Source organism: Nycticebus coucang, chromosome 24 (genome assembly GCF_027406575.1).
Source record: "Nycticebus coucang isolate mNycCou1 chromosome 24, mNycCou1.pri, whole genome shotgun sequence".
NCBI lineage: Eukaryota > Metazoa > Chordata > Mammalia > Primates > Lorisidae > Nycticebus > Nycticebus coucang.
This window is the reverse complement of record NC_069803.1, coordinates 27,769,610-27,794,754: the sequence shown is the minus strand read 5'-3', so window position 1 is coordinate 27,794,754 and position 25,145 is coordinate 27,769,610. Positions and strand designations below refer to the sequence as shown.

The window sequence follows — 25,145 nt, the reverse complement described above, 5'->3', positions numbered from 1 at the left end:
AAAGACCATAAAATGTTCTGGCGTCTCATCTTTCTTTTTTCTTTATTATTCTGCATAGTATTCTTTTGTTTTTCCTAATTCTTTGTTAAACTCTTGAACTTTCCATGGCCATATAATTCTTAAGCTCAATACAACATGATTATTTCTCTCCTTTTTTGATTGGTATTTGTGGTAAGGCATTGCTACCAGTGATTTTAAAGTGTTTTTCACTTTATGGAGACGGTACAGTCACCATGAAATCACTGAGGATTATAATGTATTTAGGATAATTTAATCTTTTGTTTTGCAGTCCCAGGCTGTCTAATCTTCCTGGCTGGTCCCTCAAGGATGGAAGTGCTTTCTTGGACAAGGTAATGCCCAAGACAAAGAAACCGAAGCGTTATCTGCACCCGGTCACAGCCAGCTTTTCACACCAGCGCCACCCTGTGATAGTGTAACTGATGGCTTTTTTTTCCCCCAGGGGTATTCTCTCTGAAGAACCCAAAGATCTGTACTGGGGTCTGCGGTACTTGGTTAATTATTATTTTTTAAGTGTCTTTTAGGGAATCTGTTTTCAGATTTAGATCCAATTTGTTCATGTATAGAAATCAAAGTACTTTTGTGACAAATACTTTTTATCAGCATGGAAAGAAAGCTATTATTTCTGGAGTTGCCGTGAGAGTTTTAAAGGTGATGCTTATTAAAGAGTTAGTACAGTTCATCTTGAAGTGATATTGATTTCATGACTGGAAGAAGTAAAACTTTTAAATAACTTGAAAATCCTCAAGTATGTGAGTTTTAAACAGCAGCTGTTGGGGATCAGAAGAGCTAGGGCTTTGTAAAAGGTTTTTGGTCATTTTTTGGGTTACAGGAGGCCACAGAAGGTCGCAGGAGTGTCTTGTTCTCTGATTGGATCGTTCTGACCACGGTGTGGAGACTATTCTGAGGAGCAGTGTGTCTGGGGGTGGAGCAGGACAGGGTGGAAGGGGATGTGCTCTTAGGAAAATTTGAGTGTCCTCCAGAGTAGGATCTGTGATGCTATTCCAGCCCTTCCTGATAGCTTGGAATGGACAATCTTATAGGTTATTTAAAAAAGAAAGAAAAGTTCTAGGAAACTAGGGTTTAATCACTAATTAACTTGACCTAAAGTAAAAGACTTCAATTACCTTTTTTTTCCAAGTCTTAAATTTTTGACACTAGGTTATCTTTTCAGTAATTCCTTTTTCATATTAATATTTGGACAGTAAACTTATTAAATGAGAGTCCAACGCTACAAAAATGTTAAAACTATATCAAACTTTGTACTAAAAAAAAAAAAAGGCCTAGGAAGGTTAAAAACTGTAACGCTAACCGAGGCCACGCATTAGTTCTCTAAATCATTCTTCCTTTCCTATGTCTCACAGTCGAAAAACAGGGTTTAAATATCCTTAAAATGATCCATCTAAATAAAGCACTTTTTTCTTGTAATAGATAGTGTTAAATAAAGAGGTACTTTTTACAGAACTAATTCCTGTAGCTGCACCCCAAACTCATGTGCAAGCCAAATGCCTGATTCGAAACCACATTTTCTTCATAGCTGACCATAAAATTATGTGACATTCAGGAACCCGGTGTGCACCTAATTTCAGCCTGAGTCTCCTGCTGGCTATAAATCATTGTTCCCTGAGAAAGGCTCAGAAGCAGCCCATTACCAGCACATTGTGAGCAAAATGGCTTGCATGTGTATGTGGGAGTATTTCATTAGAAAGGAGTGGTGAATAAAATACAGTGACACTGTAAGTGTTTGGAATGGCAAATACACTTCTGCAGGCCAGGAAGGATGAGAGCCTCAGAGGAGACTTTATCACATGACATGCCCTGAAATGTAGCATTATGAGGAAGAAGATTACATAGCCAATTTAAGATGAGACAAAGCTTTGAAATTTCCCATGATTCGTCCTTAATCATTTTTAACCTCATCCTGAGGGAGTTGGGAGTCTTCTCCCATTAAACGTAATTGCTCATTTGTTTTTGGCTGGCAGGTACGTTATAATTAAGAAACACTTTCAGTTTCTCTTTGGCTCGTGGCCGTCACTAGTTAAAGGGGACTCCTGTAAGGAGAGGAGCCACAGCTTGCGGTGGGAGGCAAAGAGAGGAGCTGCCTGCCCAGATTCTGATGTGACACTTGTGAAATTCAAAAGGCCTACAATATGTAATTAATGCCCTATTTTCAGCTCAAGATTGAAAGCAAAATCTTTCACACTCCGATATGTAAATATCAATACATATATATAAATGTATAGAAATAAATGTTCAGTGACTAACGCAAGTGTGATAGAACAAAACCGGAACAATCGCTTTCCCTTTCTGGAAAGAGCAAAGGACACTTTTAACCATTTTTCTATCTTTTACTGGTTTTGTGTAAAGCTTTAACTTGATGGTGAAAAAAATCCACCATAGACTTCAGTTTGTAAGTGTCAGTGAGGTGAGGAAACAACTCTCGTGTCTTCTGGAGGCATTGTGGCAAACCCCGTGGTGACCCACCCGTACCTCTAGGCCTTTCTACTTCAGGGTACTCTCATAATTCTGGCTCACCATAACTATGGTTTTGCCTAAAGGTTGTTACCTGAAGCTGCACAAAATGAAGGAATTGATATATAAATAATTGAGGCCCTCAGTAGGATAACTGAGGTGTATGTCTTACACCGTTTCTCAGAGTTCCCCTGTGCTGGTAAGTTCCAGTTTCCCAAAGTAGGTATGTAGCTCAGTAACATACTAGTTACCGTCCTCTCTGTTTATCCTTCCCACTTTAATTCTTGCTCTCAAACCGTTTTCTTAAGTCAGCCTGCTGGGGCATCTAAACTAAGACAGGCATATCAGATATATAGGTCATGGGTAGGATGGGGAGCTGGACTGTATTCTGTTCCTTTATATACAGGGGATGCCAAAAAAAGTATACACATTTTAAGAAAGGAAAAAACTATTAAAATTGTGATACTCAAGTTACATTTGACTTTTAAGTTACAAGAGATATAGTATGTAAGGTAAACATTATCAGTATATGTTGAAGATTACAATTTTAATACAGTTTTTCCTTTCTTAAAATGTGTATACATGTTCTGATACCCTCTGTCTGTGCTCTTTTTGAATGAATACCTTTGATTTATAATTCCAAGTAGATTGTGTTGTGCCCAGGATTTCCCCAGAGAACACACAACCAGACAACCTGAATTTGCAAAGGAGTCTCTTTATTCAAAAGCTGGCCAGCGACTGCCTCAGTGTCCTGACGAGGGGTTTCTGAGAGCAGCCCGAGTGCTTAAGGGTCGGGTTTTTAAGGCTTGGTCTGAATCCTGGTTGGCACACGGCTGTCAGGTGCATCTGGGTAGGGTAGCAAGCAAGCATTGTACAGAAGCAGAATCTTGTGGTTAGTCATACATCTTTGTTTTAATATTTTCCCCTATACATCTTAGCTTCAGTACTTTCCCTACCTGGTATTGTTTAAAGGTCAGTCCAGGGACAGTTGGTGCCTCCCGGTTTGTTTCCCAGGGAGTTAGCCAAGCAAGCAACTGGGAGTGAACTAGAAGCAAGAAATTAATTAGTACTTCTTCATCTATCTTGGGAGTGAACTAGACTGACTTCATTTTTTTTTTTTTTTTGAGAGTTTGCAGTCTGGAAATTTGCCAGGAGTTAATTGGTATTTGTCCATTATAGCCTAGGCCTGACGCCTTTCTCCCTTAGCCTAGGCCCACTAGGCCTAACAGTGTATTCTCAAAGACAAATATTATGGTCACAGGGCGGCAGTGCTTTGGTGGTGGTGGCTGTTTAATCCCTACCCTGTGCTCATGGTCCTCCCTCTCTTGCCCCTTTCCCAGCAACTGTGGTGAGAAAAAGCCTCTAAATAATTTGTCCAGGGCCGTTGACTCCTAACTTGGTTAAATAACAGAATCACTGGAAGTGCTTGTTCAAAGATACTGATTCCGTGGCCCCATCCCCAGTGTGCGATGCCTCAGATCTTAGGGCCCAGCCACCTTTAATTTAATCAGCATCCCCCGGTAATTCTGATGTTGCCATTACTATCTGCATAACTATTATTTGGAAACCGTGATTCATGAGTTATGGAAGTTGCACGTGTCCATGCATAGCTTTCTTGAATGGCATCCAGAAATGTACATTCAAGTTCTGAGTCTACCACCAGCCAGCATTTTTTTCCTCATTAAGACACTTGGCCTGCTTGAGCCTAAACAGGGGAAGAGTTAGCCTAAATAACCTCTCAGCTTCCATCCAACTCTAGAAGTCTGTGAGTCTGTGATTCTTCGTGAAAAGTTTGGCTTGGGAATTTCTTTGTTACTGTATCCAAATCTTTTCTGGTATTTTTCATTTCTTTTAGGAGCTGAAGGAGTGCTCAGGTCATGTATTTGTGGATTCTGTGCCTGAATTCTGTTTACCAGAGGTAAGTTTAAAGTGAATCTTGATTGTGGAAACAAAGTGTATTGTGTAATTTCTGGAAAGAAGTCAAGACACAATTTTAAGAGGTTCAGCTTCCTGTTTGCAAGTTTAAATGAATCTGTTATTCCAGGTACATTGATACTAAGCTAAAATAAGATCATTTAGGAGCTATTTATATTGTCTAGAAATCATTTAAGTCACTCTCTTCTTCCTATTTCCAGCTCTTTCTATAATCCCCACTAATATTTCTACCAGGGTATAGTTTTGAGCAAGGTAAGGAAGTAAATCTGTCCTTTCCGTTCTGTTTGTTTTTCTTTGCTTTGCTTTAGTTTTTCCTCTTAAATTTTTTTTCTTCATTCTTTGTTTCTTTACCTAATTTCTCTATTACATTTTGTTGCTATAATGGGCTCCTATGGGATGACACCTTATAGTTTTATAATTTAATGCCTTTGTGCTTAGGTTAGATGTACTTTTCCTGGTCTTACAGAGGGTAATTGAGAATTGCTATTATTTAGCCAATGCCAGTAAGCTACAAATGTTTGCTATCTTGAACTATCATGAATTCATGAATTCTGAGCAGAGTCATGCTTGTCTATTACATATTATTATCACAGACTTTTAAAAAATTATTACGGGTGATGTGTCTTTACAGGGCACATGAGTTTTTGATATAAGTATACAATGTCAGTTAATCCGTCAGGATAATTAAAGTATCCATCACCCCAAGCATTTAACATTTCTTTGTGTTGGGAACATTTAGTTATTTTAAAGTATACTCTAACTTACCGTTGATTGTTACCACTTTGTTATGTTATCAAATATTGTTTGTTCTCACAAATTATATGTTTGTGTTCATTAACCATCTTCCACAATATCCCCCACCCCCTGCCCCCTTCTGGTAACTGTCATTCTACTCTCCGCCTCCCACATATTAGTGGGATTTGCCTTTCACACAGTGAGACTTGTTAGGGTTTGGGGCCAGTTTTATCCTTTCCAAGGAAACCAAGATCAGTTTCCATTAGTTTTATCAGCTGACAGCCCTATCCCCAGAGCAGTCAAGCTGGGGGTTCTCAACAGACAGATGAAGTATAGGGAAGCCAGTGCCACTGCAGGGTTCCGGGGACACCCGTGGCAGCTGCCGTCCTCTTCTTCCCGTGTGGCCAGTGAGGCACAGTGCCTGGAGAAACACTTTCACACTTGGGAGCTAAAGGGAAGAGAAGTCTGGAGTGCAGTTTCCCTTGTTTTTCTTCTCTTTTTTTTCCTTCTCTTTCCATTTCTATACTTCGATACCCTATTGGTAAACTTTTTTCCTTCTCTTTGAAATATGTGTATGTGCCTTTTGAGGGTACCAGAGCAAAAGAGAGGAAAAAAAAACAAAGAGGAAAATGGTAATTGAAGGTGGCAGATAAGGAAGAAAGTGTGAGATTTAGTAGTGAGAATAAAGTTGAAGGTAGAGTGTTAACAGAAGTGCAGAGCTGTCCCTCACTGCTATTAAAATCTTTTTGTCACTGAGGAATTGTTGGGGCAGTTCCCCATCTGTTCAGCAATTCCTAATCCCAGGTGCTACTTTTTTTTTTTTTTGAGACAGTCTCACTTGGTCATCCCAGGTAGAGAGCTATGGCATCATAGCTCACAGCGACCTCAAACGCTTGGGTTCAAAGCATCCTTTTGCCTCTGTGTAGGATAATATTTAAAAATAAACATCTTACACAAGTAGGGGGAACTACAGGTACGCGCCACAACACCTAGCAACTTTTTAGAGACAGGGTCTCACTCTTGCTCAGGCTGGTCTCGAACTTGTAAGCTCAGGCAATCCACCCGCCTCAGCCTCTCAAGTGCTGGGATTACAGGTGTGAGCTGCCGCGCCCAGCACCAGGTGCTACTTTTATCTTCATTTGACCATGTATGGCACTAACTACTGCTGGCTTCAGTTTATAGACACCGGTGTAGTATTCGTGAACTGGTGCTCTGGTGACGTTCTGACTTGCTTCATAGCGTGCTCAGCTTTAGACAGCGTTTCACAATTCACCTTTTCTCAAACTGAAGGATTATTGTTATGTTTATTTTGTGTTCTAGAGCCATGATAAGATGGCACAAATTAGTGATAGTCACTATTTTAAGGTAGAGCCCCAGGCCCTTGTATGACAGGAATAATACGAGATCATGACAGAAGCAAGAAACACTTACAGTGCAGGCTTCAGGGACTTGTGGGTAAGCTAGGCAGATCCCATCCCTGTCCTCTTGAAATTTATAATCTGGTACAACTACCTTAAATGTCTTTGTACCCCCCTAAAGTCTCTGTACTATGGACTGTGTATACAGTCTAGCACAATACAGTAAGCAGCCAGTAAATTATGGTTGTGTTGGTCCAATTTATGGTCTGTAGAACTCCAAGCGTGCTTTTACCCAATGATGTTAAAGTTAAAGTAATCTCATTGGATTCCGTTGTGTGAAAGTATGTAAGTAAATATATGAATATAGTTGACCATTGGACAACGTGGGTTTGAACTGCACGGGTCCACTTAAATATGGATTATTTTCAATAAATAGATTGGAAATTTTTTTGGAGATTTGCAACAATTTGAAAAAACAGTCGAACTTAGAAGTACGGAAAAAATTAAGGGAACACTGAAAAAATTATGTTGTGATTCCTAAAATATTTGTAGATCCTAGTCTGTTACCATTTAGTACCATAAAATATACACAAGTCTATTGTAAATATTAAAATGTATCAAATTTATACATAATGACATACATGAGGCTGTTCCACCATTCACAGTCCAGAGAATGTAAACAGTAACTGCATTCAAGTCAGCACGTACACACTCCACTACTGTGATGATTTCATAGCCACCTCCTGTTGCTGTTGTGGTGAGCTCAAGTATTACAAATACCCACTAAAAACACCATATGAGGCCGATCATCTCCACATTAGCAGTTTCTTTCCACCAAATTGAGTATCATAGTAAAAAGTGATCTCTCACGGTTCTTGTGTATTTTTCATTGTGTTTAGTACAGTACCATAAACCTTCAATAATAGCACCATGGGACCCACAGTGATGATGGAAATGCTATTAGCAATGGTGGAAAAATGCTCCTAAAAAACAGAGAAAATTCAAGGCATTACAAAAAAAAGTTGAATTGTTTGATATGTACGTACTGTAGATGGAGGTCTGCAGCTGCAGAAAGAAATCTGTGCAGCTATCGCTGTAGCTGCATTAGAAGATGCAAAAACCTGGCAGTTCTTATGAAATCCTGTTCATCTTGTATTAAAAATGCAGCTTTTCTGTGGCTGCAGGATTGCTACAACAAAAGTGTGCCTTTAGGTGCTAATAGAAGTTTTAAAAAAGCAGTCATTATATGACAATTTAAAGCAACAAAAGTATCTAAATCCAGAGGATTTACTGCCAGCAAAGGATGGTCTGATAATTTTAGAAAGAGGTTTAGCTTAAATATCAAGATAACAGAATCAACTTCTGAAGACAAAGAAAATGGCAGACAAGTTCCCAGATGCCATTAAGAAATTATCTATTTGAAGAGGTTTTTTGTTTTCGTTTTTGTTTTTATTGAGACAAAGTCTTTCTTTGTTGCCCTCTATAGAGTAAAGTGGCATCATAGCTTATAGCAACCTCAAACTCTTGGGCTCAAGCGATTCTCCTTCCTTCAGCCTCCCTAGAAGCTGGGACCACAGGCACCTGCCACAACGCCCGGCTACTTTTTTAGTTTGGCATGCCTGGGCCGGGTTCAGACCCACCAGTCCTGGTATACTTGGCTGGCGCCCTAACCACTGAGCTACAGGCACCCCTATTTGAACAGGTTTTTAATGCAGACAAAAGAAACCTATTTCAGGAGGAAAAATGGCCCAAAAGATATCTATTAGTAAGAAAAAGAAGTGAACGCCAAGATTTAAGGCAGAAAGGGATATCTTAAGTCTACTAGTGTGACCTGGACAGCCTTTATCTGTAAAACTGCTAATCCCTGATCCTTGAGGGAAAAAGATAAACACCAGCTGCCAGTTTTTTGGTTGTACAAGAAAGTCTGGACAGGCTCGGCGCTTGTAGCTCAAGTGGCTAGGGCACTGGCCACATACATCAGAGCTGGCGGGTTCGAATCCAGCCTGAGCCTGCCAAACAACAATGACAACTACAACCAAAAAATTTCCGGTGTTGTGGTGGTCGCCTGTGGTCTCAGCTGCTTGGGAAGCTGAGGCAGGAGAATCGCTTGGGCCCAGGAGTTGGAGGTTGCTGTAAGCCCTGATGCCACGGCACTCTACCGAGGGTGACAGCTTGAAGCTCTGTCTCAAAAAAAAAAAAAGAAGAAGAAAGCTTGGACAAAGCAAACCATTTTTATGGATTGATTCACAAGGTTCAGGAAGTACCTCACCAGTAAAGGACAAAGTCTTTGATACCGGACCATGTCCCTGGCTACTCAGAACCCCATGATATCAATCCAGAAGGATCAGAGTGGTCTACTCACCCCCAAACACAGTATGTCTAATTCAGCCTCTAGATCATGAAGACCTTGAAGACTGATTACACACTGTACTCTATGAAGAGGATTGTCAGTTTCCTTGGAAGAGAACCCAATTGAGAGAACATCATGAAAGTCTGGGAAGATTACATTATTGAAGATGCATTGTTGTTACAGAAAAAGCCATGATCATCATCAAGCCGAAACAATTTCCTGCTGGAGAAACCTGTCCAGACATTGTTCAGATTTACAAAGGATCCAGGCAAAGAAATCACAATTTAGGGGCAGGATAAATTGACTGTTGGTGTCATCAGGCATGTTATTCACATAGATGTCATTGCCCTTGGCAGTGGGTAGAGGTTAATTCCAACACACCAGAGGAATTAACAGAAGATGGCTTGATGGGGATGAGGGCTCCCAAACCAGTGCCAGGTGAGGAGGAAGGCATGGAAAAAACAGTGCCATAAAACATGGTGACAGTGGACAGTCTGGCAGAGTTCCCATTATCCAACACTGCTTTTGACTTGTACAACATGGACCCTGATCAGGTACCACAACTAAAACAAACAGTGGAAGAAGAATCTGTGCTGTATGGAAACATTTTTAGCGAAATGAAAAGGCAGCAAAACCAGAGAGAAATTACGGTGTTTTCTCTTGAAGTTACACCAAGCATGCCACCTCCTCTTCCCCTTCCACCACCTGTCCCTCCTGGCCACCCCTGAGACAGCAAGACTGACTTCTCCTCCTCACTCTGTGTGACCTGGTCTTCAGGGTGATCCACCTTCCCATAATGAATAGTAAATGTATTTTCTCTTCCTTGTAGGATTTTCTTAACATTTTCTTTCCTCCAGCTTACTTTATTATAAGAATACGATATATAATACATATATAAAATATGTGTTTATATACTGTTTATGATGTTGGCTTCCAGTCAACAGGAGACTATTAACTTTCCGAGGAGTTAAAAGTTCTATGTGCATTTTCTGGGCGGTGCCTGTGGCTCAAAGGAGTAGGGCCTCTGCCCCATATACCGGAGGTGGTGAGTTCAAACCCAGCCCTGGCCAAAAACAACAAATAAATAAATAAAAGTTCTATGTGCATTTTCTGGGCGGTGCCTGTGGCTCAAAGGAGTAGGGCCTCTGCCCCATATACCGGAGGTGGTGAGTTCAAACCCAGCCCTGGCCAAAAACAACAAATAAATAAATAAAAGTTCTATGTGCGTTTTCAACTGTGGTGATAGGGAAAGGAGCTTGTGTTCTAACCTCATGTTGTTCAAGGGTCAATTGTATATAAATGTGGGTTGGGTGAAAATTTGTTTCTCAAGGAAAAAATTATTTATGTAGGTGCACACTATTAACATACATATACATACAGATAATTTCTTTATTTCTCATAATTCTAGACTCTGGGCTGATTCTTACATATTTTAGAGAAACTACAGGTTTTCTCAACCGGTTTCTGTATACACAAGGGAAGATGGTGATGCTTTTGAGCTTTGTTGTTGGCTTCAACTGTCATTCCCATTGTTTTCTTGTGGATCTATCATTCTGCAGCACTGTCTTAATTCCTTGTTGAGTTAAAGATGATTCTGGAGAGGGTGGAGAGTAGGACCCGCAGACTGTCAGCTGATTCTTCCTGTGGGGATTCTCTTGTGAGCACAGAGCATGCCTCGGACTTCAGGGCAGGATAAAATGACTGTTGGTGTCATCGGGCGTATTATCCACATAGATGCCATTGCTCTGGCTTATGTGGCATCCTTGGGAGCTGATGGCCTTGGCAGCATTATTAAATTAGCTTATTTTATATGTAAAGTCATTCAGCTGGAAAATACCACAGCCTCTTACCATCTGCTTATGCCACAGACGTCTTGTTACCTCTCTGTGGAAATGTATTGACCCCGGGACTCATCTCCTAACTGCAACACTTCCTTCCATGTCCTTAGTACAGGGTACAGTTTCCCAGGATGGGAAATCTTATCCTGGGAAGTGAATGAACCATAGGATCTCACTCTTCCTCAACAAGATGCTGCTGTAAAGCTGCTTTCCTTCAGTTAAAGTGCACCCCAGTCTGTGCTGTGCTGGCTGCAGAGGGTGGGAGGGAGCCCAGGAGAGTCACACAGAGCAGAGTGCTACCTGGGGCGGCACTGCGTGGAGTGCTGTCCGGGAGGGTTACACACAAAGTGCTTGGGGGGTTGTGAGAAGCAAGTGGTTTCTTTGATCTCGGAAAATCAGGAAGGCTTAGTGGAAGAAGAAAGTCGAGCCTTGACAGACAGGCAGGACTTAAATGTATGGGAAATCTTTTTCTTAGACTAAAATAATCTTAGTAAAGTTCACCAAACTTGAGTGTCATTTTCCCTCACTTGCTCACCTGTCTTTTCTCTTTTCCCCTGACCTTAGTCCAGCAACTGGACTAAACGGGCATGTGTGGGGTTATAATTAGATTAGAAGATGAGTATATAATTTCCCTTCGTGACTCCGCCACTGTCCTGTTAGTCTCCACATTTGACTTGTGAAGAGCTGGTTTCCCATTAGACTGTAGGAGAGTAGCCTCACATTCTGGTGCGTCCTTATAACTTACTGTGCTCTCTCTGCTTCGGGTTACCTGGTTTCACATGCCAGGCAGCAGCTGTTGAAGTGGCCTGTTGTCATTTATCCTCCTAAGTCTAATTCAGAAGAACTCTGTTCTAGTAAAACAGAGTTCCACGTGGCCTGGCCACATTCTCCTTGTTAGCCATCCTGTCCTGCCACTTACTGTCAGTATTAGAAAGCAGGCTGAACAGAGAGAATGGAAGTGTTACAGGAAAGGCACCATTATTCTGTAGCACGAAACAGCTACTCTGCATTCTGACAACCTCATTTTTAGTCACACTGTATTGATCTATCCCTGCGCAGATATGTATCATTCCCTCCCTTTCTTTTCAGACTGAGCTAATAGACCTGTCTACGGTGGATGTGATTCTCATCTCTAACTATCATTGTATGATGGCACTGCCCTACATCACCGAGCACACTGGATTCACGGGCACAGTGTATGCCACAGAACCCACCGTTCAGATCGGCAGGTGAGAGTTATTTATTCTCAGCCTGTTAAATAAGATGCGGCTGTAGAGCGCCTTCTTTGGTGATAACTGTTTAATAGAGGATTATGCCAGAAGTGGTTGTTATTTCCTTTTTTTTTTTCTTGAGATAGCCTCACGTTGTCACCCTTGGTAGAGTGCTGTGGCATCACAGCTCACAGCAACCTCCAACTTTTGGGCTAAGCGCTTCTCTTGCCTCAGTCTCCGAAGAAGCTAGGACTATAGGCGCCCACCATAACGCCCGGCTATTTTTTTGTCGTAGTTGTCATTGTTGTTCAGCAGGCCTAGACCGGGTTCGAACCCGCCAGCCCTGGTACATGTGGCGGCGCCCTAACCATTGAGCTGTGGGTGCCAAGCCAGAGGAGGTGGTGGTTATCGCCTCTGAACATCTAACCCAAAGAATAAGCAAGGGCAGGCAACTCTGTAGATAAAAGAGTGTTCTTTGGAATTGCCTAGGAATTGCTGCCGTTGAGTAGTCTTGTTAGTCTTTTTACATTGATACATATATAAACTAGGAGGAGTTCATGGAGACAGCTCCTCTGCTCAGGTGACGCTAAGTAGGGGAGGTGATATTTAGGAAGTTGGCACAGAGATGCGAGGCAAAGAGCTTCAGAAAAAGGAACACAGCAGCTTTAAGAAGAAGAAATTTCATTGCTTTGTTTTCAACATTTCTCCTGTTTCATTGTTTACTACAGATTATAAACGGAGACAGCCTATAGAAAACAGGGCAATAGCTAAGTAATTAGATGATTCACATCTCCCTGCTGTTGACAGAGGGAACTCAGCAGTCTATGGAGTAAAACTGCACAGTCTGCCTTTGACTCTGAGAAGCCTCTGCCATCCCTTTCTCTGCCCCTACCAAGCAAGCCTTTGTGATATTGGTAGTTGCTGCAAGTAACTGTAGCATCATTTGGTGAGTAAAAATATTAGGTGAAATTAGCTGGGCATGGTGGCACACCCCTGTAGTCCCAGCTAGTCAGAGGCTGAGACAGGAAGATCGCCTGAGCTCAGGAGTTAGAGGCTACAGTGAGCTGTGATTGGGCCATAACACTCCAGCCTGGGCAACAGAGCTAGACCCTGTCTCTTTAAAAAAAAAAAAAAAAAAAAAAAATTATGTGAAGAAAATGACGCCAGGAAAAAAACTGTCAATTTATTGTTTTGAAATAAATTAACAAGTATGGCATAAGTTAGCGTCAGGACCCAAAATATTGTTAGGAGTTGATAGAGGATCCTAGGTTAGATTCCATTGTCTTGAAGATATCCAACAAGACGGAAGTATTAGAAATGAACCAGAATAGTTAGCCTGGAAATTTAATGGGAGGGCTAGATTTTTGTTTAATTTTCTATAAAATGGTGCTCAAGTGTATATGCAGCAGAGAGAAAAATGAGGTGGAGGAAAGTGAGGTGGGCAAATCATTATTTCTTCTGGCTACAATGTTAAAAGCATGATATTTTTCTAATTTTCTAATGAATGTTCATTTTTTTTTTTTTGCTAAAACTCAGGCTTCTCATGGAAGAGCTGGTGAATTTCATTGAAAGAGTGCCAAAGGCTCAGTCTGCCTCCTTGTGGAAGAGTAAGGACACACAGAGGTGAGGAGCAGCCCGCTCTCCGCCCAGAGACTGTCCAGCCATATGCTTTGCGAGTCTCATTTGATTCCTTGTTTTATGTTAAACATTGATGTGGTTATACTACAGATTGTCTTTTCCCTAATATACGAAAGGGCTGCATTTGATTCAACTAATGTTTTTGAGAGGCAACTGTGTGCAAGGTGCTGTGCTGAGGAGGGGAGTCTCCAAGAACAATTAGCTCTGTCTTTGAGGTGCTCAAGGTTTAATGAGAAATCAGACAATTTAACAGGTCAATTATAGTCTTGAATGGCGTGTCTGACAGGAGACATTTGGCTACAATGCTGTAGGCACTCAGAAAAATGACCTCTCTGTGCATAGGGAAGCTGGGAACAGTCCTTAGGAGATAACAATTAAGGTGGCTCATGGAGGAAGAAAGAACTTTTCCAGATAGAAAAGGTCAGCAAGAGGAGTCCAGGCACAGTGGTAGGGACAGTGTGTGTCATGGAGCAGTGAGCAGTTCAGTGTGGATTAGGGCATGTAGAACAGAGAGGTAAAAGATGACAGGAAAGGGGCAAATTGGGGCAAGACGATGGAAACAGCATGTGAAGCTTGAAGTTCATATTGTCGAGAGTGGGATGAGGAAGAGGATGACTTGACCACGTTTGTTTTGGGAAAATGGCTCTGGAAGCAGCATGGAGGATGGATGGAAATGCAGAGAAGGGGCAGGAAGATGAGCAGTGTGACTGTTTCAGAAATGCAGGGAGATGACAGAAGCCTGAACTAAGCAGTAGTCATGAGCATAAAGACAAAAAAGTCCAGCTTCAAAGAAATTTCTGAGATAGACTTGAAAAGAATTGGTCAGAGCTGTAAAAGAGGCTGCGATGTAAATCAGGAAGGTAGGAAGGGGGCTGAGTGGAAGCCAAGGCACAAAGGAAATTTCAAACAATACAAGCTTGTCAGTGGTCTAATGCTGCCAAATTAACATCAAGTGAAACAGAGACGAGGCCCTTGGTGGAAGTTGGGAAGGCTAATACAATGGGGAAGAGGTTACTAACCGAAGAGTGCTAGAACCAGAAATCAGATCGTAACAGGCAAGGTAAGTAGAAAGATGATAGAGAAAGCAAGGAGGCAGCTTGATTCCACTTCCAAGCTCTCTCTCTCTCTCTCACCTTGACCCCAGTTAGTCTTAACGGACTGGGCTTTTAACACCAGCAGCTGCTGCCCTCACCTCCAGGCCCCACCATCAGCCTACCTTCTGATCCTGGTATGGAGCCTGGAGTAAAGGCCAGTCTCTTGACTTCTTGGACAGTTCGTGTGCGGTATGCTCCTGCCCATGTCCATTTTTTTCTCAGCTAATTTGCCACTGATTTCTCTTTCTCTAGATTGATGATTTGTTAGTCATCTGCTCATCTCTTAGATTTTGCAAATCTTCTTTCTGTAAGAATATATATGTGTGTGTAGCCAGAATGTACTTTGTTTTTCCATAGTGACTAAGGGTTTGAGCGAGTCTCCTCTATAGGTTTCTTTGTACACATGTTATTCATTTTACTTAACTGGGTAGCACTTGCTATATGCCAGACACTGTTCTAAAAAAGTTATTCAATGTTTGATCCTTTAACAGTTCTGAAATAGGACGTAGTATTATTACCATTTTACAGGAGAGAAAACCACACAGAGAGGTTGAGTAACTTGCCCAAGGTCGCCCAAATAGTGAGTGGCCAGATCCGATTCAAGCCCACACAATTGGCTAGTCTGGTTGCAGAGTCCGTGCTCCTAACCACTCGGGGGGTGTAGGGGTACCTCTTGCACACACACACCCCTCTTTTCGTGCGTGTGAGCCCCTTTTCATGTGGGGGGAGGAGGAAGTCTGTTTCTCTATATGCATTTTCTCCTGTGCGTTATAGATCTTATGTGCATTCATTTCTCATGTGAAGATGTGGTGTTTGTGTGGCTTCATATTGGGCAACGTTTCGGGAACATGCAATCTCGGTCTTTTTGTATGTGAACAGCCTCCTGGCTCTGACCTGTCTCCCAGTGGAGTGCATGGTTCCCCCCTTCGCGCTCCACTCTCGTTCTCAGCTCTCTCTTCTTTTGCTTTCTTCTGTACTACCTTCCTTTTTTTTTCCCTCCTGTCCCCCATGTGCCCACTGGACCTTATAAGACCCCACTTCTCTACATCTGTGTCCTGAAAAACCTTAGGACTTTTTCTTCCCCATGGAACATGTATGCTTTGGCTTCCCTTGTTGCCTCCTTTTAAAATTTATACCCTGTACTATATTCTGCTGCAAATAATTTTGGCACACCATAAATGGTCAGTATTTCCTTACTCCCAAACCCTGAGCCAAGTCTTAAAAAGTCCCAAGTCCTTATTTTCCCTTTCTTAAGTGACCTTGGGCAAAGTCCTTGGCAGTTTTCCTTTGTCTCCTATTGTTTGTAGAATACAAATAAATAATTGGCTCACAAAGAATGCCTAGGGAGAATTTGAATGAAGCTTGAGAGGGGGTCTGAAAAGTTAGGAAATCTCCCTTTTAAAAGAAGGTGCTAGTTAAAATAAAACATTGAATTTCCAATCTCACCATTTGGTGGGCAAAAATCATAAACTGTTGAAAGTTAACTTGCTACAGATTGAGGAGAATGACTTGCACTATTGGGGAAGACCATCTTTGGTTCTGACCCTGGTCAGTATTGTGGTTTGGCTTTTGAGCATGAGATGAGCCAGTTACTGACAGAGAAAGAGAAGAGTCTAATTGTTGAAAGATGACACACCAAGAATGCCGTGTCCTCCCTTCCTCCTAGATAAACTTGGCATAAACATTAGAAGTGGTAAGAATTTGAAGAGCTATTTATCATGTTTTGATGTGTATTCAGACTTTTTCCCTAAATTTTTGAGGGAAAAATAAGGATGCACGTTACACATGGGTAGTTCGGCTCAGGAACAGGGGAGTCCAGCAGGCCTCCAGGGCCGTTGCACTCTCCTGCCTGGGTCCATGCAGCACTTGGGGTTCCATTTCACAAGGATGTGGGATGAGGTTGGAGCAGCCTATGCCGAGTGCCGCCATCAGGGAAGGAGGCGTGGCGGGGCTGGCGAGGCACACTGTAGCTGTGCTGAACGAGGGCCAAGGAGCAGGAAAGACCGTCAGCCCTGCACAGACCTTCGGGACCCTTCCTGCTGTCCATGGGCCAAGCGGCCCTAACAGCTCCTGCCTTGCCAGCCACGTTCATGGCCATCTCAGCTGTGGCCCTCAAGGTGGCAGGGAGGGAAGGGTTCCTGGGAAAGAGGGAAGGGACAGCCTTCACAGAGCAGGTGATTGCAGGAGGGCCATGCGATCTTCACATTTACCAGGAGAGTGTTAACCTGCACTGTGTCTCTCAGTGAGAGCCAGCTGCTTTCTCAAGAGGCATTTTCCTGACAGTTTGGCCGCAAAACATGGGCATGCATTATACACAGCAAAATAGGGGGAGTAACCTTTTTGTCTGTTCTTTAAGATAGGGTCTCACTCTGTCTTCCAGGCTAGAGTGCAGTGGCATTATCATATGCTGTTGCAGGCTCAGACTCATGGGCTCAACCAATCCTCCTTCCTTATTCTCCCAAATAGCTGGGGCTATAGCTGTGCACCACCACATCCAGCTAATTTTTGTATTTTTTGTAGCGACAAGGGTCTTGTTCTTGTTGGGCCTGGTCTCAAGCTCCTGAACTCCTAGCCTCCAGCAAAGCTCTGACCTCCGCCTCCCTGAGTGCTGGGATTACAGATGTGAGCACCATGCCTGCCTGTTCCTTCCTTAATTGGCATCAGACAAAATAATTCTTCGGAAATATTCATCTGGATTCTATAAGCACGTCATTTGGACATTTGAGCTAAAGGAGATTTACATCACCTGTTTCTTGTTGTTGTTTTTTGGTTTGGGTGAGGGGGTGTTTTTTGTTTTGTTTTGTTTTTTTGAGACAGAGTCCTTGTTGCCCTTAGTAGAGTGCCAGAGTGCTGTGGCATCACAGCTCACAGCAACCTCAACCTCTCGGCTTAAGCAATTCTCTTGCCTCAGCCTCCCAAGTAGCTGAGACCATAATGCCCGGCTATTTTTAGAGGTAAAGTCTTGCTCTGGCTCAGGCTGATTTCAAACTCATGCACTCAGGTAATCCACTAGCCTCGGCCTCCGAGTGCTAGGCTTACAGGCATGAGCCACCGTACCCGGCCTTTTTTTTTTTTTTTTTTTTTTAATTTCTACATCCTTCCCAGGTGGAACTGGCTATTATCTTTCTCTTTTTAATTTTTTTTTATTACAAAATATTAAGAACTTACGAGTGTTTTTGTTACATGGATAGAATTGAATAATGCTACAGTTGGGGCTTTTAGCGCTCCACTGGGTGATATCTAGTGTCCCAAAGTATAGTGACACACCACATTAAGAAACACTATTTTCTAATATCTTGTTCATTCAAATTTTTCCCAAGTGATATAGGCTTTGCCTTCTCTGTATGTTTGGGGGTGGGTGTTTTTTTTCCCCTTTAATTTTTGCACTTACCCTGTCTGGGTCCTCTAAAGTATGGATCTCAAGTTGCATAGCTACAGGGCTGGGGAAGGGAAGCCCAGGAGTGAGGTGGGCTGGTAGGCACTGTGGGTCAGCAGCCATGCTCCTCTAAGTGGGGGAAGCCCAGGAGTGAGCTGGGCTGGTGGGCACTGTGGGTCAGCAGCCATGCTCCTCTAAGTGGGGGAAGCCCAGGAGTGAGGTGGGCTGGTGGGCACTGTGGGTCAGCAGCCATGCTCCTCTAAGGAGGGGAAGCCCAGGAGTGAGGTGGGCTGGTGGGCACTGTGGGTCAGCAGCCATGCTCCTCTAAGTGGGGGAAGCCCAGGAGTGAGCTGGGCTGGTGGGCACTGTGGGTCAGCAGCCATGCTCCTCTAAGGAGGGGAAGCCCAGGAGTGAGGTGGGCTGGTGGGCACTGTGGGTCAGCAGCCATGCTCCTCTAAGTGGGGGAAGCCCAGGAGTGAGGTGGGCTGGTGGGCACTGTGGGTCAGCAGCCATGCTCCTCGAAGAGAGCAGCTGACAAGCAGCTTCAGCACATTGCAGCTATGTGGGAATGTGAACCCCTGTCTGCCAAATCTTCCTTTTCTATTTTTAAGAAAGTTCAAAATCAGGATGTTGTATATATGATTTTTTTAAAATCTTTTTAAATATATTGGCTCATACATTAAAATAAAATCCTGTATGATCCAAGCAAAATACCTCTGTAAGCTGGATTTGAGTCTCAAACTCTCAATTTTTGACTGATGCCTCACACAGACAGACTCATAGTAGAACTTGGTCAAGTGCCTAGAATTAATACATCTTACTTACGGTACTGATAAGACTGTCAACCAAAGAAAACAGTAAATTAAGAATTTTCAAACTCATTGGCCAAAAGAATCTGACAAATCCCCTTAAATCATTTGGAGTTAGTTTGAATTAGCATTTGATTTATTATTAGGACATATAAAAAAAAAAAAACTATTACTCTTGCTTTTTGGCAGCTGTATAACTTCCTGCCTCAGTTGACACTACTAGAGATTTATTTCAAAGAAGTTAGCCATCCTTCTTCCTAATTTTGACATTGCAGTTTATTCTTGAAAAGGAGATTAATTTTGAAGGGAAGGAAAAGGAGACTCCCTTGATAAAACGTGTGTCTCTCTGAGTTTCCCACACTCACTTCAGAGTTTAGGTTTTTAATGGGAAAATTTAAAGCAAGCTATTCCACTTAAGCAACTAACCTAGCCTCTAGTTTTTTTGCTTTGGGTTTTTTTTTTTTTTTTTTTTTTTTTTTGTATAAAGCTAGCAATTTTTATAAGATTAAAAATCTACATTATAATTCAGGGTAAATCATGCAAGATACTATCATCATCTTTTCACAAGCAGTAAGCAATTAAGCATTGATACATCCCTGCCTGCATTTTAATGCAATTTTTAGTACTTAGAACTTAAAATGTGGATTCATACCTTACAGAAGACTTGAAAGAAACCTGTGTATTAAAGATGAAGTTCCTCTGCTCTGACTCCTTGGATATGTGTAGAGGAATTTTTTAGGTCTAACTCTAAAATAGAAGAATATTGAAAAGTATGGGCTTAGCGGTCTAATAGACTGGTGTTTGAATTTCGGATCTGTTTCTTAATAGCTGCAATTTATTTCTTTTAGGTTCTATTTTCTCATTCATAAAATAGGAATGATATTAGCAACTTGATAGGGTTTGTGAGAACGAAATGTGTAATATGAATATAGTTGTTAAAACAATGCCAGCACATGGTAGGTAGTCAGTGCATACCACCATCCTTAGCCCCTTTGCTGATTACTTGGTTACCATGATCGATTCCCTTTCATGAAGGGGAGTGCATCTGCCTTTCACACCCTAATTTATCCTCAAACGCTACCTGTCCTGTTGAAGGCAGGGTGGTAGAGTGAACCAAAGGAAAACTGTTTCATGTCCCACCTTGGCCTCTAGTTAGTTGGCACTGTCATGCGGACTCTTTGAGACTCAATATCCTTTTCTAAGGAGAAAGAGAATTGAATTACATTACCTCTAAGTCCACTGATGGTATAGTTTTAAAAGATGTCCAAGGGAGAGTCTCCTTGAAGCAGGTCTGCATGGAGCGGCAGCACTCTGATGGAGTAATCACAGCTCATTCAGCTTTGCGATGCCAGACACTTCATCAGTTCTTTTCGCTGAGTTTATTAGCTTCCAAGCCACTGATTCATGCTGACCAAATTCCCAACATGGTGAGTGACAAAAATCCTAATTAATTACTTTATATAGAGAAATCTGACTGGCTCCAGAACTAGAATGGTTCGTCTATATAGGACACTTTGTTCTGGTGATGAAGTCCACTTAAGACATCAAATTACAGACAAGAGTTTTTTCTATGACCCTAGAATTAGAGCAGAGATAGTTTAGCCACTCTCAAGAGTTGTTCCTGTCAGGCTTTGGTAGCCTAAGCAATTGCTTTTGTTCCTTCTGGATGGAGTGAGTTTGGTCTAAAACATATATCCAGGTTTATAACAAATTTCAGATTAATACTGAGAAGTACTTGATTTTTGAGGCTCCAGTTTTGGTAAACTCCAAATAGATCATCACTCTGCTAACACATTCCCACTCCACTGTACCCACATGTATGTTAAGCACTTTTTCCTGTAATGGGGGGAATGTTTTCTGATCCCTAAGTTCTTTTTATTCTGCTCTTATGTTAATTTTGTTCATTTATTCATTCAACAAACACTTGGAGCCCAACCAGTGTTTTACTTGTCAGCAGTCAAGTGGTCCTTGAGGACTTAAAAGATTTACTCTTTAACAGAAACATCACAGTCTTTTGCTGCTTGTTGTGTTTGTAGGATGGAGGAAGAGGCACCAGAGCTTTGGCGTCATATCAAAGTACTGGGAAAGAAGTTTTAGGCACTTAAGTATGATAAGAACAAAACAAAACAATGAAATCTTTTAGAAAGTACTTATGAAACATTTAGACTCTGAGAACTTGACTTTGATAAATTAGAAAGCCAGAAAAAAACAGAACTAGTTCCCTCTGGGTTTCCTTATCCTACTTATCCTAAATCAGCCAATAATCCTAATGGCTTTAAATGGCTCTGTAAATGCCTCTCTATAATTATGACCTCAAGAAAGCATAAGGAGAGTTTTAGGGAAAGCTAAGTTAGACAAGATGTTAGGAGATAAAAGGAAGTAATGACAAAATAAATATCAAGAGAGAATAAAAGAGGGTGTTATGGGCAGTGCCTGTGGCTCAGCGGGGTAGGGCGCCTGTCCCATATGCCAGAGGTGGCGGGTTCAAGCCCAGCCCTGGCCAAAAACCACAAAAAAAAAAAAAAAGAGGGTGTTATTAGCAAGGATTTTACGGGTATAGTATAGAACTCAGAGGACTTTAAACTTATTTGTTGAGTAACTAAGTGTCTGACATAATAAATTTGTGGGAAAATGTAAAAAAAAAAATTGAAGACATAATCTCATATACAAGGAGCTTGCCAAACAAAGGTTAGATCCTAAGTGGTGAGAGTTAGGCTGGGCAAGGTTGAATAGGGTTTGGGTGAGAGAAGAGAGACCGTTCTAAGAGGGGAGGGGCTGGCTGGAGATAGAAGTCCTGCTCTTTCGTAATCTAAGCACCAAAGTGACTGCCCATCACGTTTGTCATCTTCTCTTCATTTGAAGGAATCCACTTGGTCCAGCCACTACTCAGGGGTGGAGGATTACCCAAGGCAGTAAATACCAGAGGTGGAGAGTCTGTCAGAAGGGCCTACCACAAAGCCTAAACTGAGGAGATCAGAACAGAGTTAGGATCTGGAAGTGCTTATCTTTCCTCTTGGGGCTCACTGATGAGATCCTCCCTCGTTTTTTTCACCAGCTCTCATGCTGTTGTGGAGCTGACCTCAAGTTCATTGACTTATATTGTGTAGTGAATCTTCAGAAAGTCACACCTCAGTTCTTTTCCTCGTTCTTTTAGAGTAGATGATAAAATGTTTTTCTGATGACCCATTTTTATTTGTGTGTTTGTTTAAAAGGGTGTTTCTGATGCTGGTCTTAAAGTTCACAAATCATGCTTTATTAAGTCCTCTTTTATACCAAGTCCCATTTGTGTTCAACCCAGTCCTTTTCTGTAACTTCGCAGACCGATGAGTAAAGTTTATTTCACTTACCTTTTGTGAACAAGGAAGAGAATGAGAGATGTCATATAAAAATGCCCTATATTAAAATGTGTGCAATAGATCCTAGAACAACTACCAAGGAAATAACTCAAAAAATGGTGAAAAATCATGAAATTAAAAGGCTGCATGAGAAAATATTTACTTAGTATGAAAGAAAGTAGTGAAGGAGCAATAGAGGGGCAAAAGTACACAAGACCTACAGGAAATAAAAATGAACTTGTCAGAGGGAATCCACCACGCCAGTAACAGCACCAACTGTGTGTGGAGTGAGCAGGCAGATGGCAGTGATTGTCAAGCTGGATGGTTTTTAAAAGTCTTGCTGCATAAACAAAATAGAAAACTATAGGAAAAAATCAGTGAAATCAAAAGGTGATTTTTTTTTTTTAAAGATCAGCAAAATCGACAAACCTTTATTAGACAAAGAAAAAAATTTCTGAATCGGAATCAGAAATTAAAGAGAAAACAGTACTACCAACCTTGCAGAAATAAAAATAATCATAATCCTCTGAATAAACGCATGCTAGGAAATTGAACTCAGATTAAATGGACAGATTACTAGAAAGGAATGCCCTAGAATGTGAAGAAATTTCGCCTAGAAAAAATAAACAGAAATGTTCCCCTGATGCATTTCCAGGCTGCTCCCTTCTCCTCTCAAGGACGCAGTGGAAGTGTCAACCTGGAGAAGATGCTACACAATGCCAGAGGTGAACTCTGCCCTCAGTAAAATCCAGCTGGTGGGGTATTCTCAGAAAATCGTGAGTGGTAACATCGTTTTTTGTGATTCTTGAATACTTTGAGTTCATATTGTTGTTCATTGGAAGGACCTTATGGTTCCCTTTTAAGCCAGTCAGGTGCTGAGAGCCTTCTACTATTATAAGGTGAAAAGACAGAGCGTCCTGTTTCCCTGCCCCCTCCCACTGGTGCTTTTCCCGAAGGCCCCATCACCCTCATGAGCTGACATTCAGTTGGCTGGCATGTCATGAGTCAGGAGAAAGGTGTCTCATCCTTGTCACATCAGAACAGTGGACCCAACTTCACAGATTTTGGACAGTTGAAATAGGAAACAGACAAACAGTTTAGCAAGTATGGCTTTTGAGCTCTGACCTAAATGGTAAGCATTCCCATTTCTTCTGTTAGTCTGTGCACAGAGCCACAGAACCTAATATCTAACGGAAAATGAAAGAGGAAACCAAAGTATTTGACTCTTTGGTCTACTTGGCAAGATATTCTCTCTGCCTTTTAATGAGTGGGTCCTGAATGCCTTGGGGACGCGGAGAGAGCTGAAACTGTCAGGTGATGACAAGTAAAGCCACCTGGGCTCCATTGTTATAATTTCTTTTAAACTTTCTGGTTTATTTTAAAATAATTTGTTTTTAAACTGAGAATAATTTGTTTTTAAACTGAGATGGATATTTTAGTTGTTTTTCCCTGCAGACTTAACTAGTGTCACTGTGTCACTAAAAGCTCATTACACATCTCAATGTGATTGTTTTCTAGGAGCTTTTCGGTGCAGTCCAGGTGACTCCTCTAAGTTCTGGCTATGCCCTTGGAAGCTCCAACTGGATTATCCAGTCTCATTATGAGAAAGTATCTTACGTCTCTGGATCCTCCTTGCTCACCACACACCCCCAGGTAATTATAAATTCTAACAACTCAGCTTTTTGGTTATTTAACTCAAACTCACAATGTATCCAGAGTACCGTCAGCCATTTTTAAATCTTCCTGATTTTGTTTTTTATAAATACTCTTTAGAAAAGTTAGACCATTCAAGTTTTAACAATTAGGATTGCAGTTTTCTCTGAAAGAACCCTTTTGTCTTTAGAGTCACCTCTAGAGTCCTGAGATCCCCCAGTCCTTCCATAGCCTTATGTGGGACACAGGAGGTCATTCATTTTCTCAAAAGATATTAACTATTTCATATTTAAACGGCCAAGTGTCATGTGCTCCGGTATTGGGGATTCAGTGTTGGCCAGCAGGCAAAGTCCCTGATCGTGGATCTTATGTTCAGTTGATGTAGGGGACAGGGTGGTGTACAGAAGATAAATAAATGAACAAAGTCATTTCAGACTGTGATACAAATCCTGGAAACAACGAAACAGGGTTATTTCTGGAGTGACAGACACTAGTTTAGATTGGATGGCCAGGGAAAGCCTCGGGGAAGATCTCATTTGAACTGAGACCTGAAGAAATAAGCCTTGTGAAGCTGTGAGGGTTTGTATTACAAAGAGATGGCAGGTGAAGGGCCCCTAAAGCAGGAACAAGCTGGACGTCTCTGAAGAGCAGACAAGGCCATTGTGATCACAGTGTGCTAAACATCGTCAGCAGTGACGTCCGAGAGAGTAGCAGACACTGTGTCATGGAGGACTTTGTAGGCTGTGATGGGGAATTTGGGTTTTATTTTTTAGGGACATGGAGAAGAAACAATTGGAAGGTTTTAAGTTAGTCATTCATTAGTCATATTTGGCAAGAAGCCAAATATATAAACATTGTTATAATGTAGTGTTTATTCCTTTTTAGGTATTTGTAAATAATTTATTCATTTCATAAATCCTGGATTTCTCCACGTTCATAAGGAGAAGTGGGAACGTTAGATGATGAGCTGATGAATGGCTACATAGATAACCAGTGGAAATCCAGATCCCATTAGTTATTATTGTCATAAACCCAAGATTTTATTGTCTTCATAATAAAACAGAGGATGAAACTTAGAACTGGATCACTTGGGCCTTTCTCTTCTTATCTTTCCCGATTTCAAAACTGTCTGCATCTTGCCGGCATTCTCTTAGCTCTGCAGCTGGGCCGTCCCGTTTTAGTGGAGCGAGGGAACACTGGTCTGGAGCAGGAGGACGTGTCTGCGCTGCCCTTCTGCTTTGTGTTTTCAGACCTTTCATCTCAAGGTCTGGAGGGGATAAGGTGCTATTTTTTTCCTGCAGCTAGCAGAATTCTGGGCCCTTC

At 41.7% G+C, this 25,145-nt stretch overlaps 1 protein-coding gene across 2 annotated transcripts in view; it reads left to right on the top strand.

Moving 5' to 3' along the window:
* Positions 1-25,145, top strand: part of INTS9 (integrator complex subunit 9) — an 80,233-nt gene that overhangs the window by 27,180 nt on the left and 27,908 nt on the right. For both annotated transcript variants that reach the window (XM_053578423.1, XM_053578424.1), the window contains exons 3-8: positions 290-350; positions 4,346-4,408; positions 11,796-11,935; positions 13,454-13,540; positions 22,825-22,945; positions 23,688-23,822. In XM_053578423.1, coding sequence (XP_053434398.1) covers positions 290-350; positions 4,346-4,408; positions 11,796-11,935; positions 13,454-13,540; positions 22,825-22,945; positions 23,688-23,822 — 607 coding nt within the window. The remainder of the gene's footprint in view (positions 1-289; positions 351-4,345; positions 4,409-11,795; positions 11,936-13,453; positions 13,541-22,824; positions 22,946-23,687; positions 23,823-25,145) is intronic.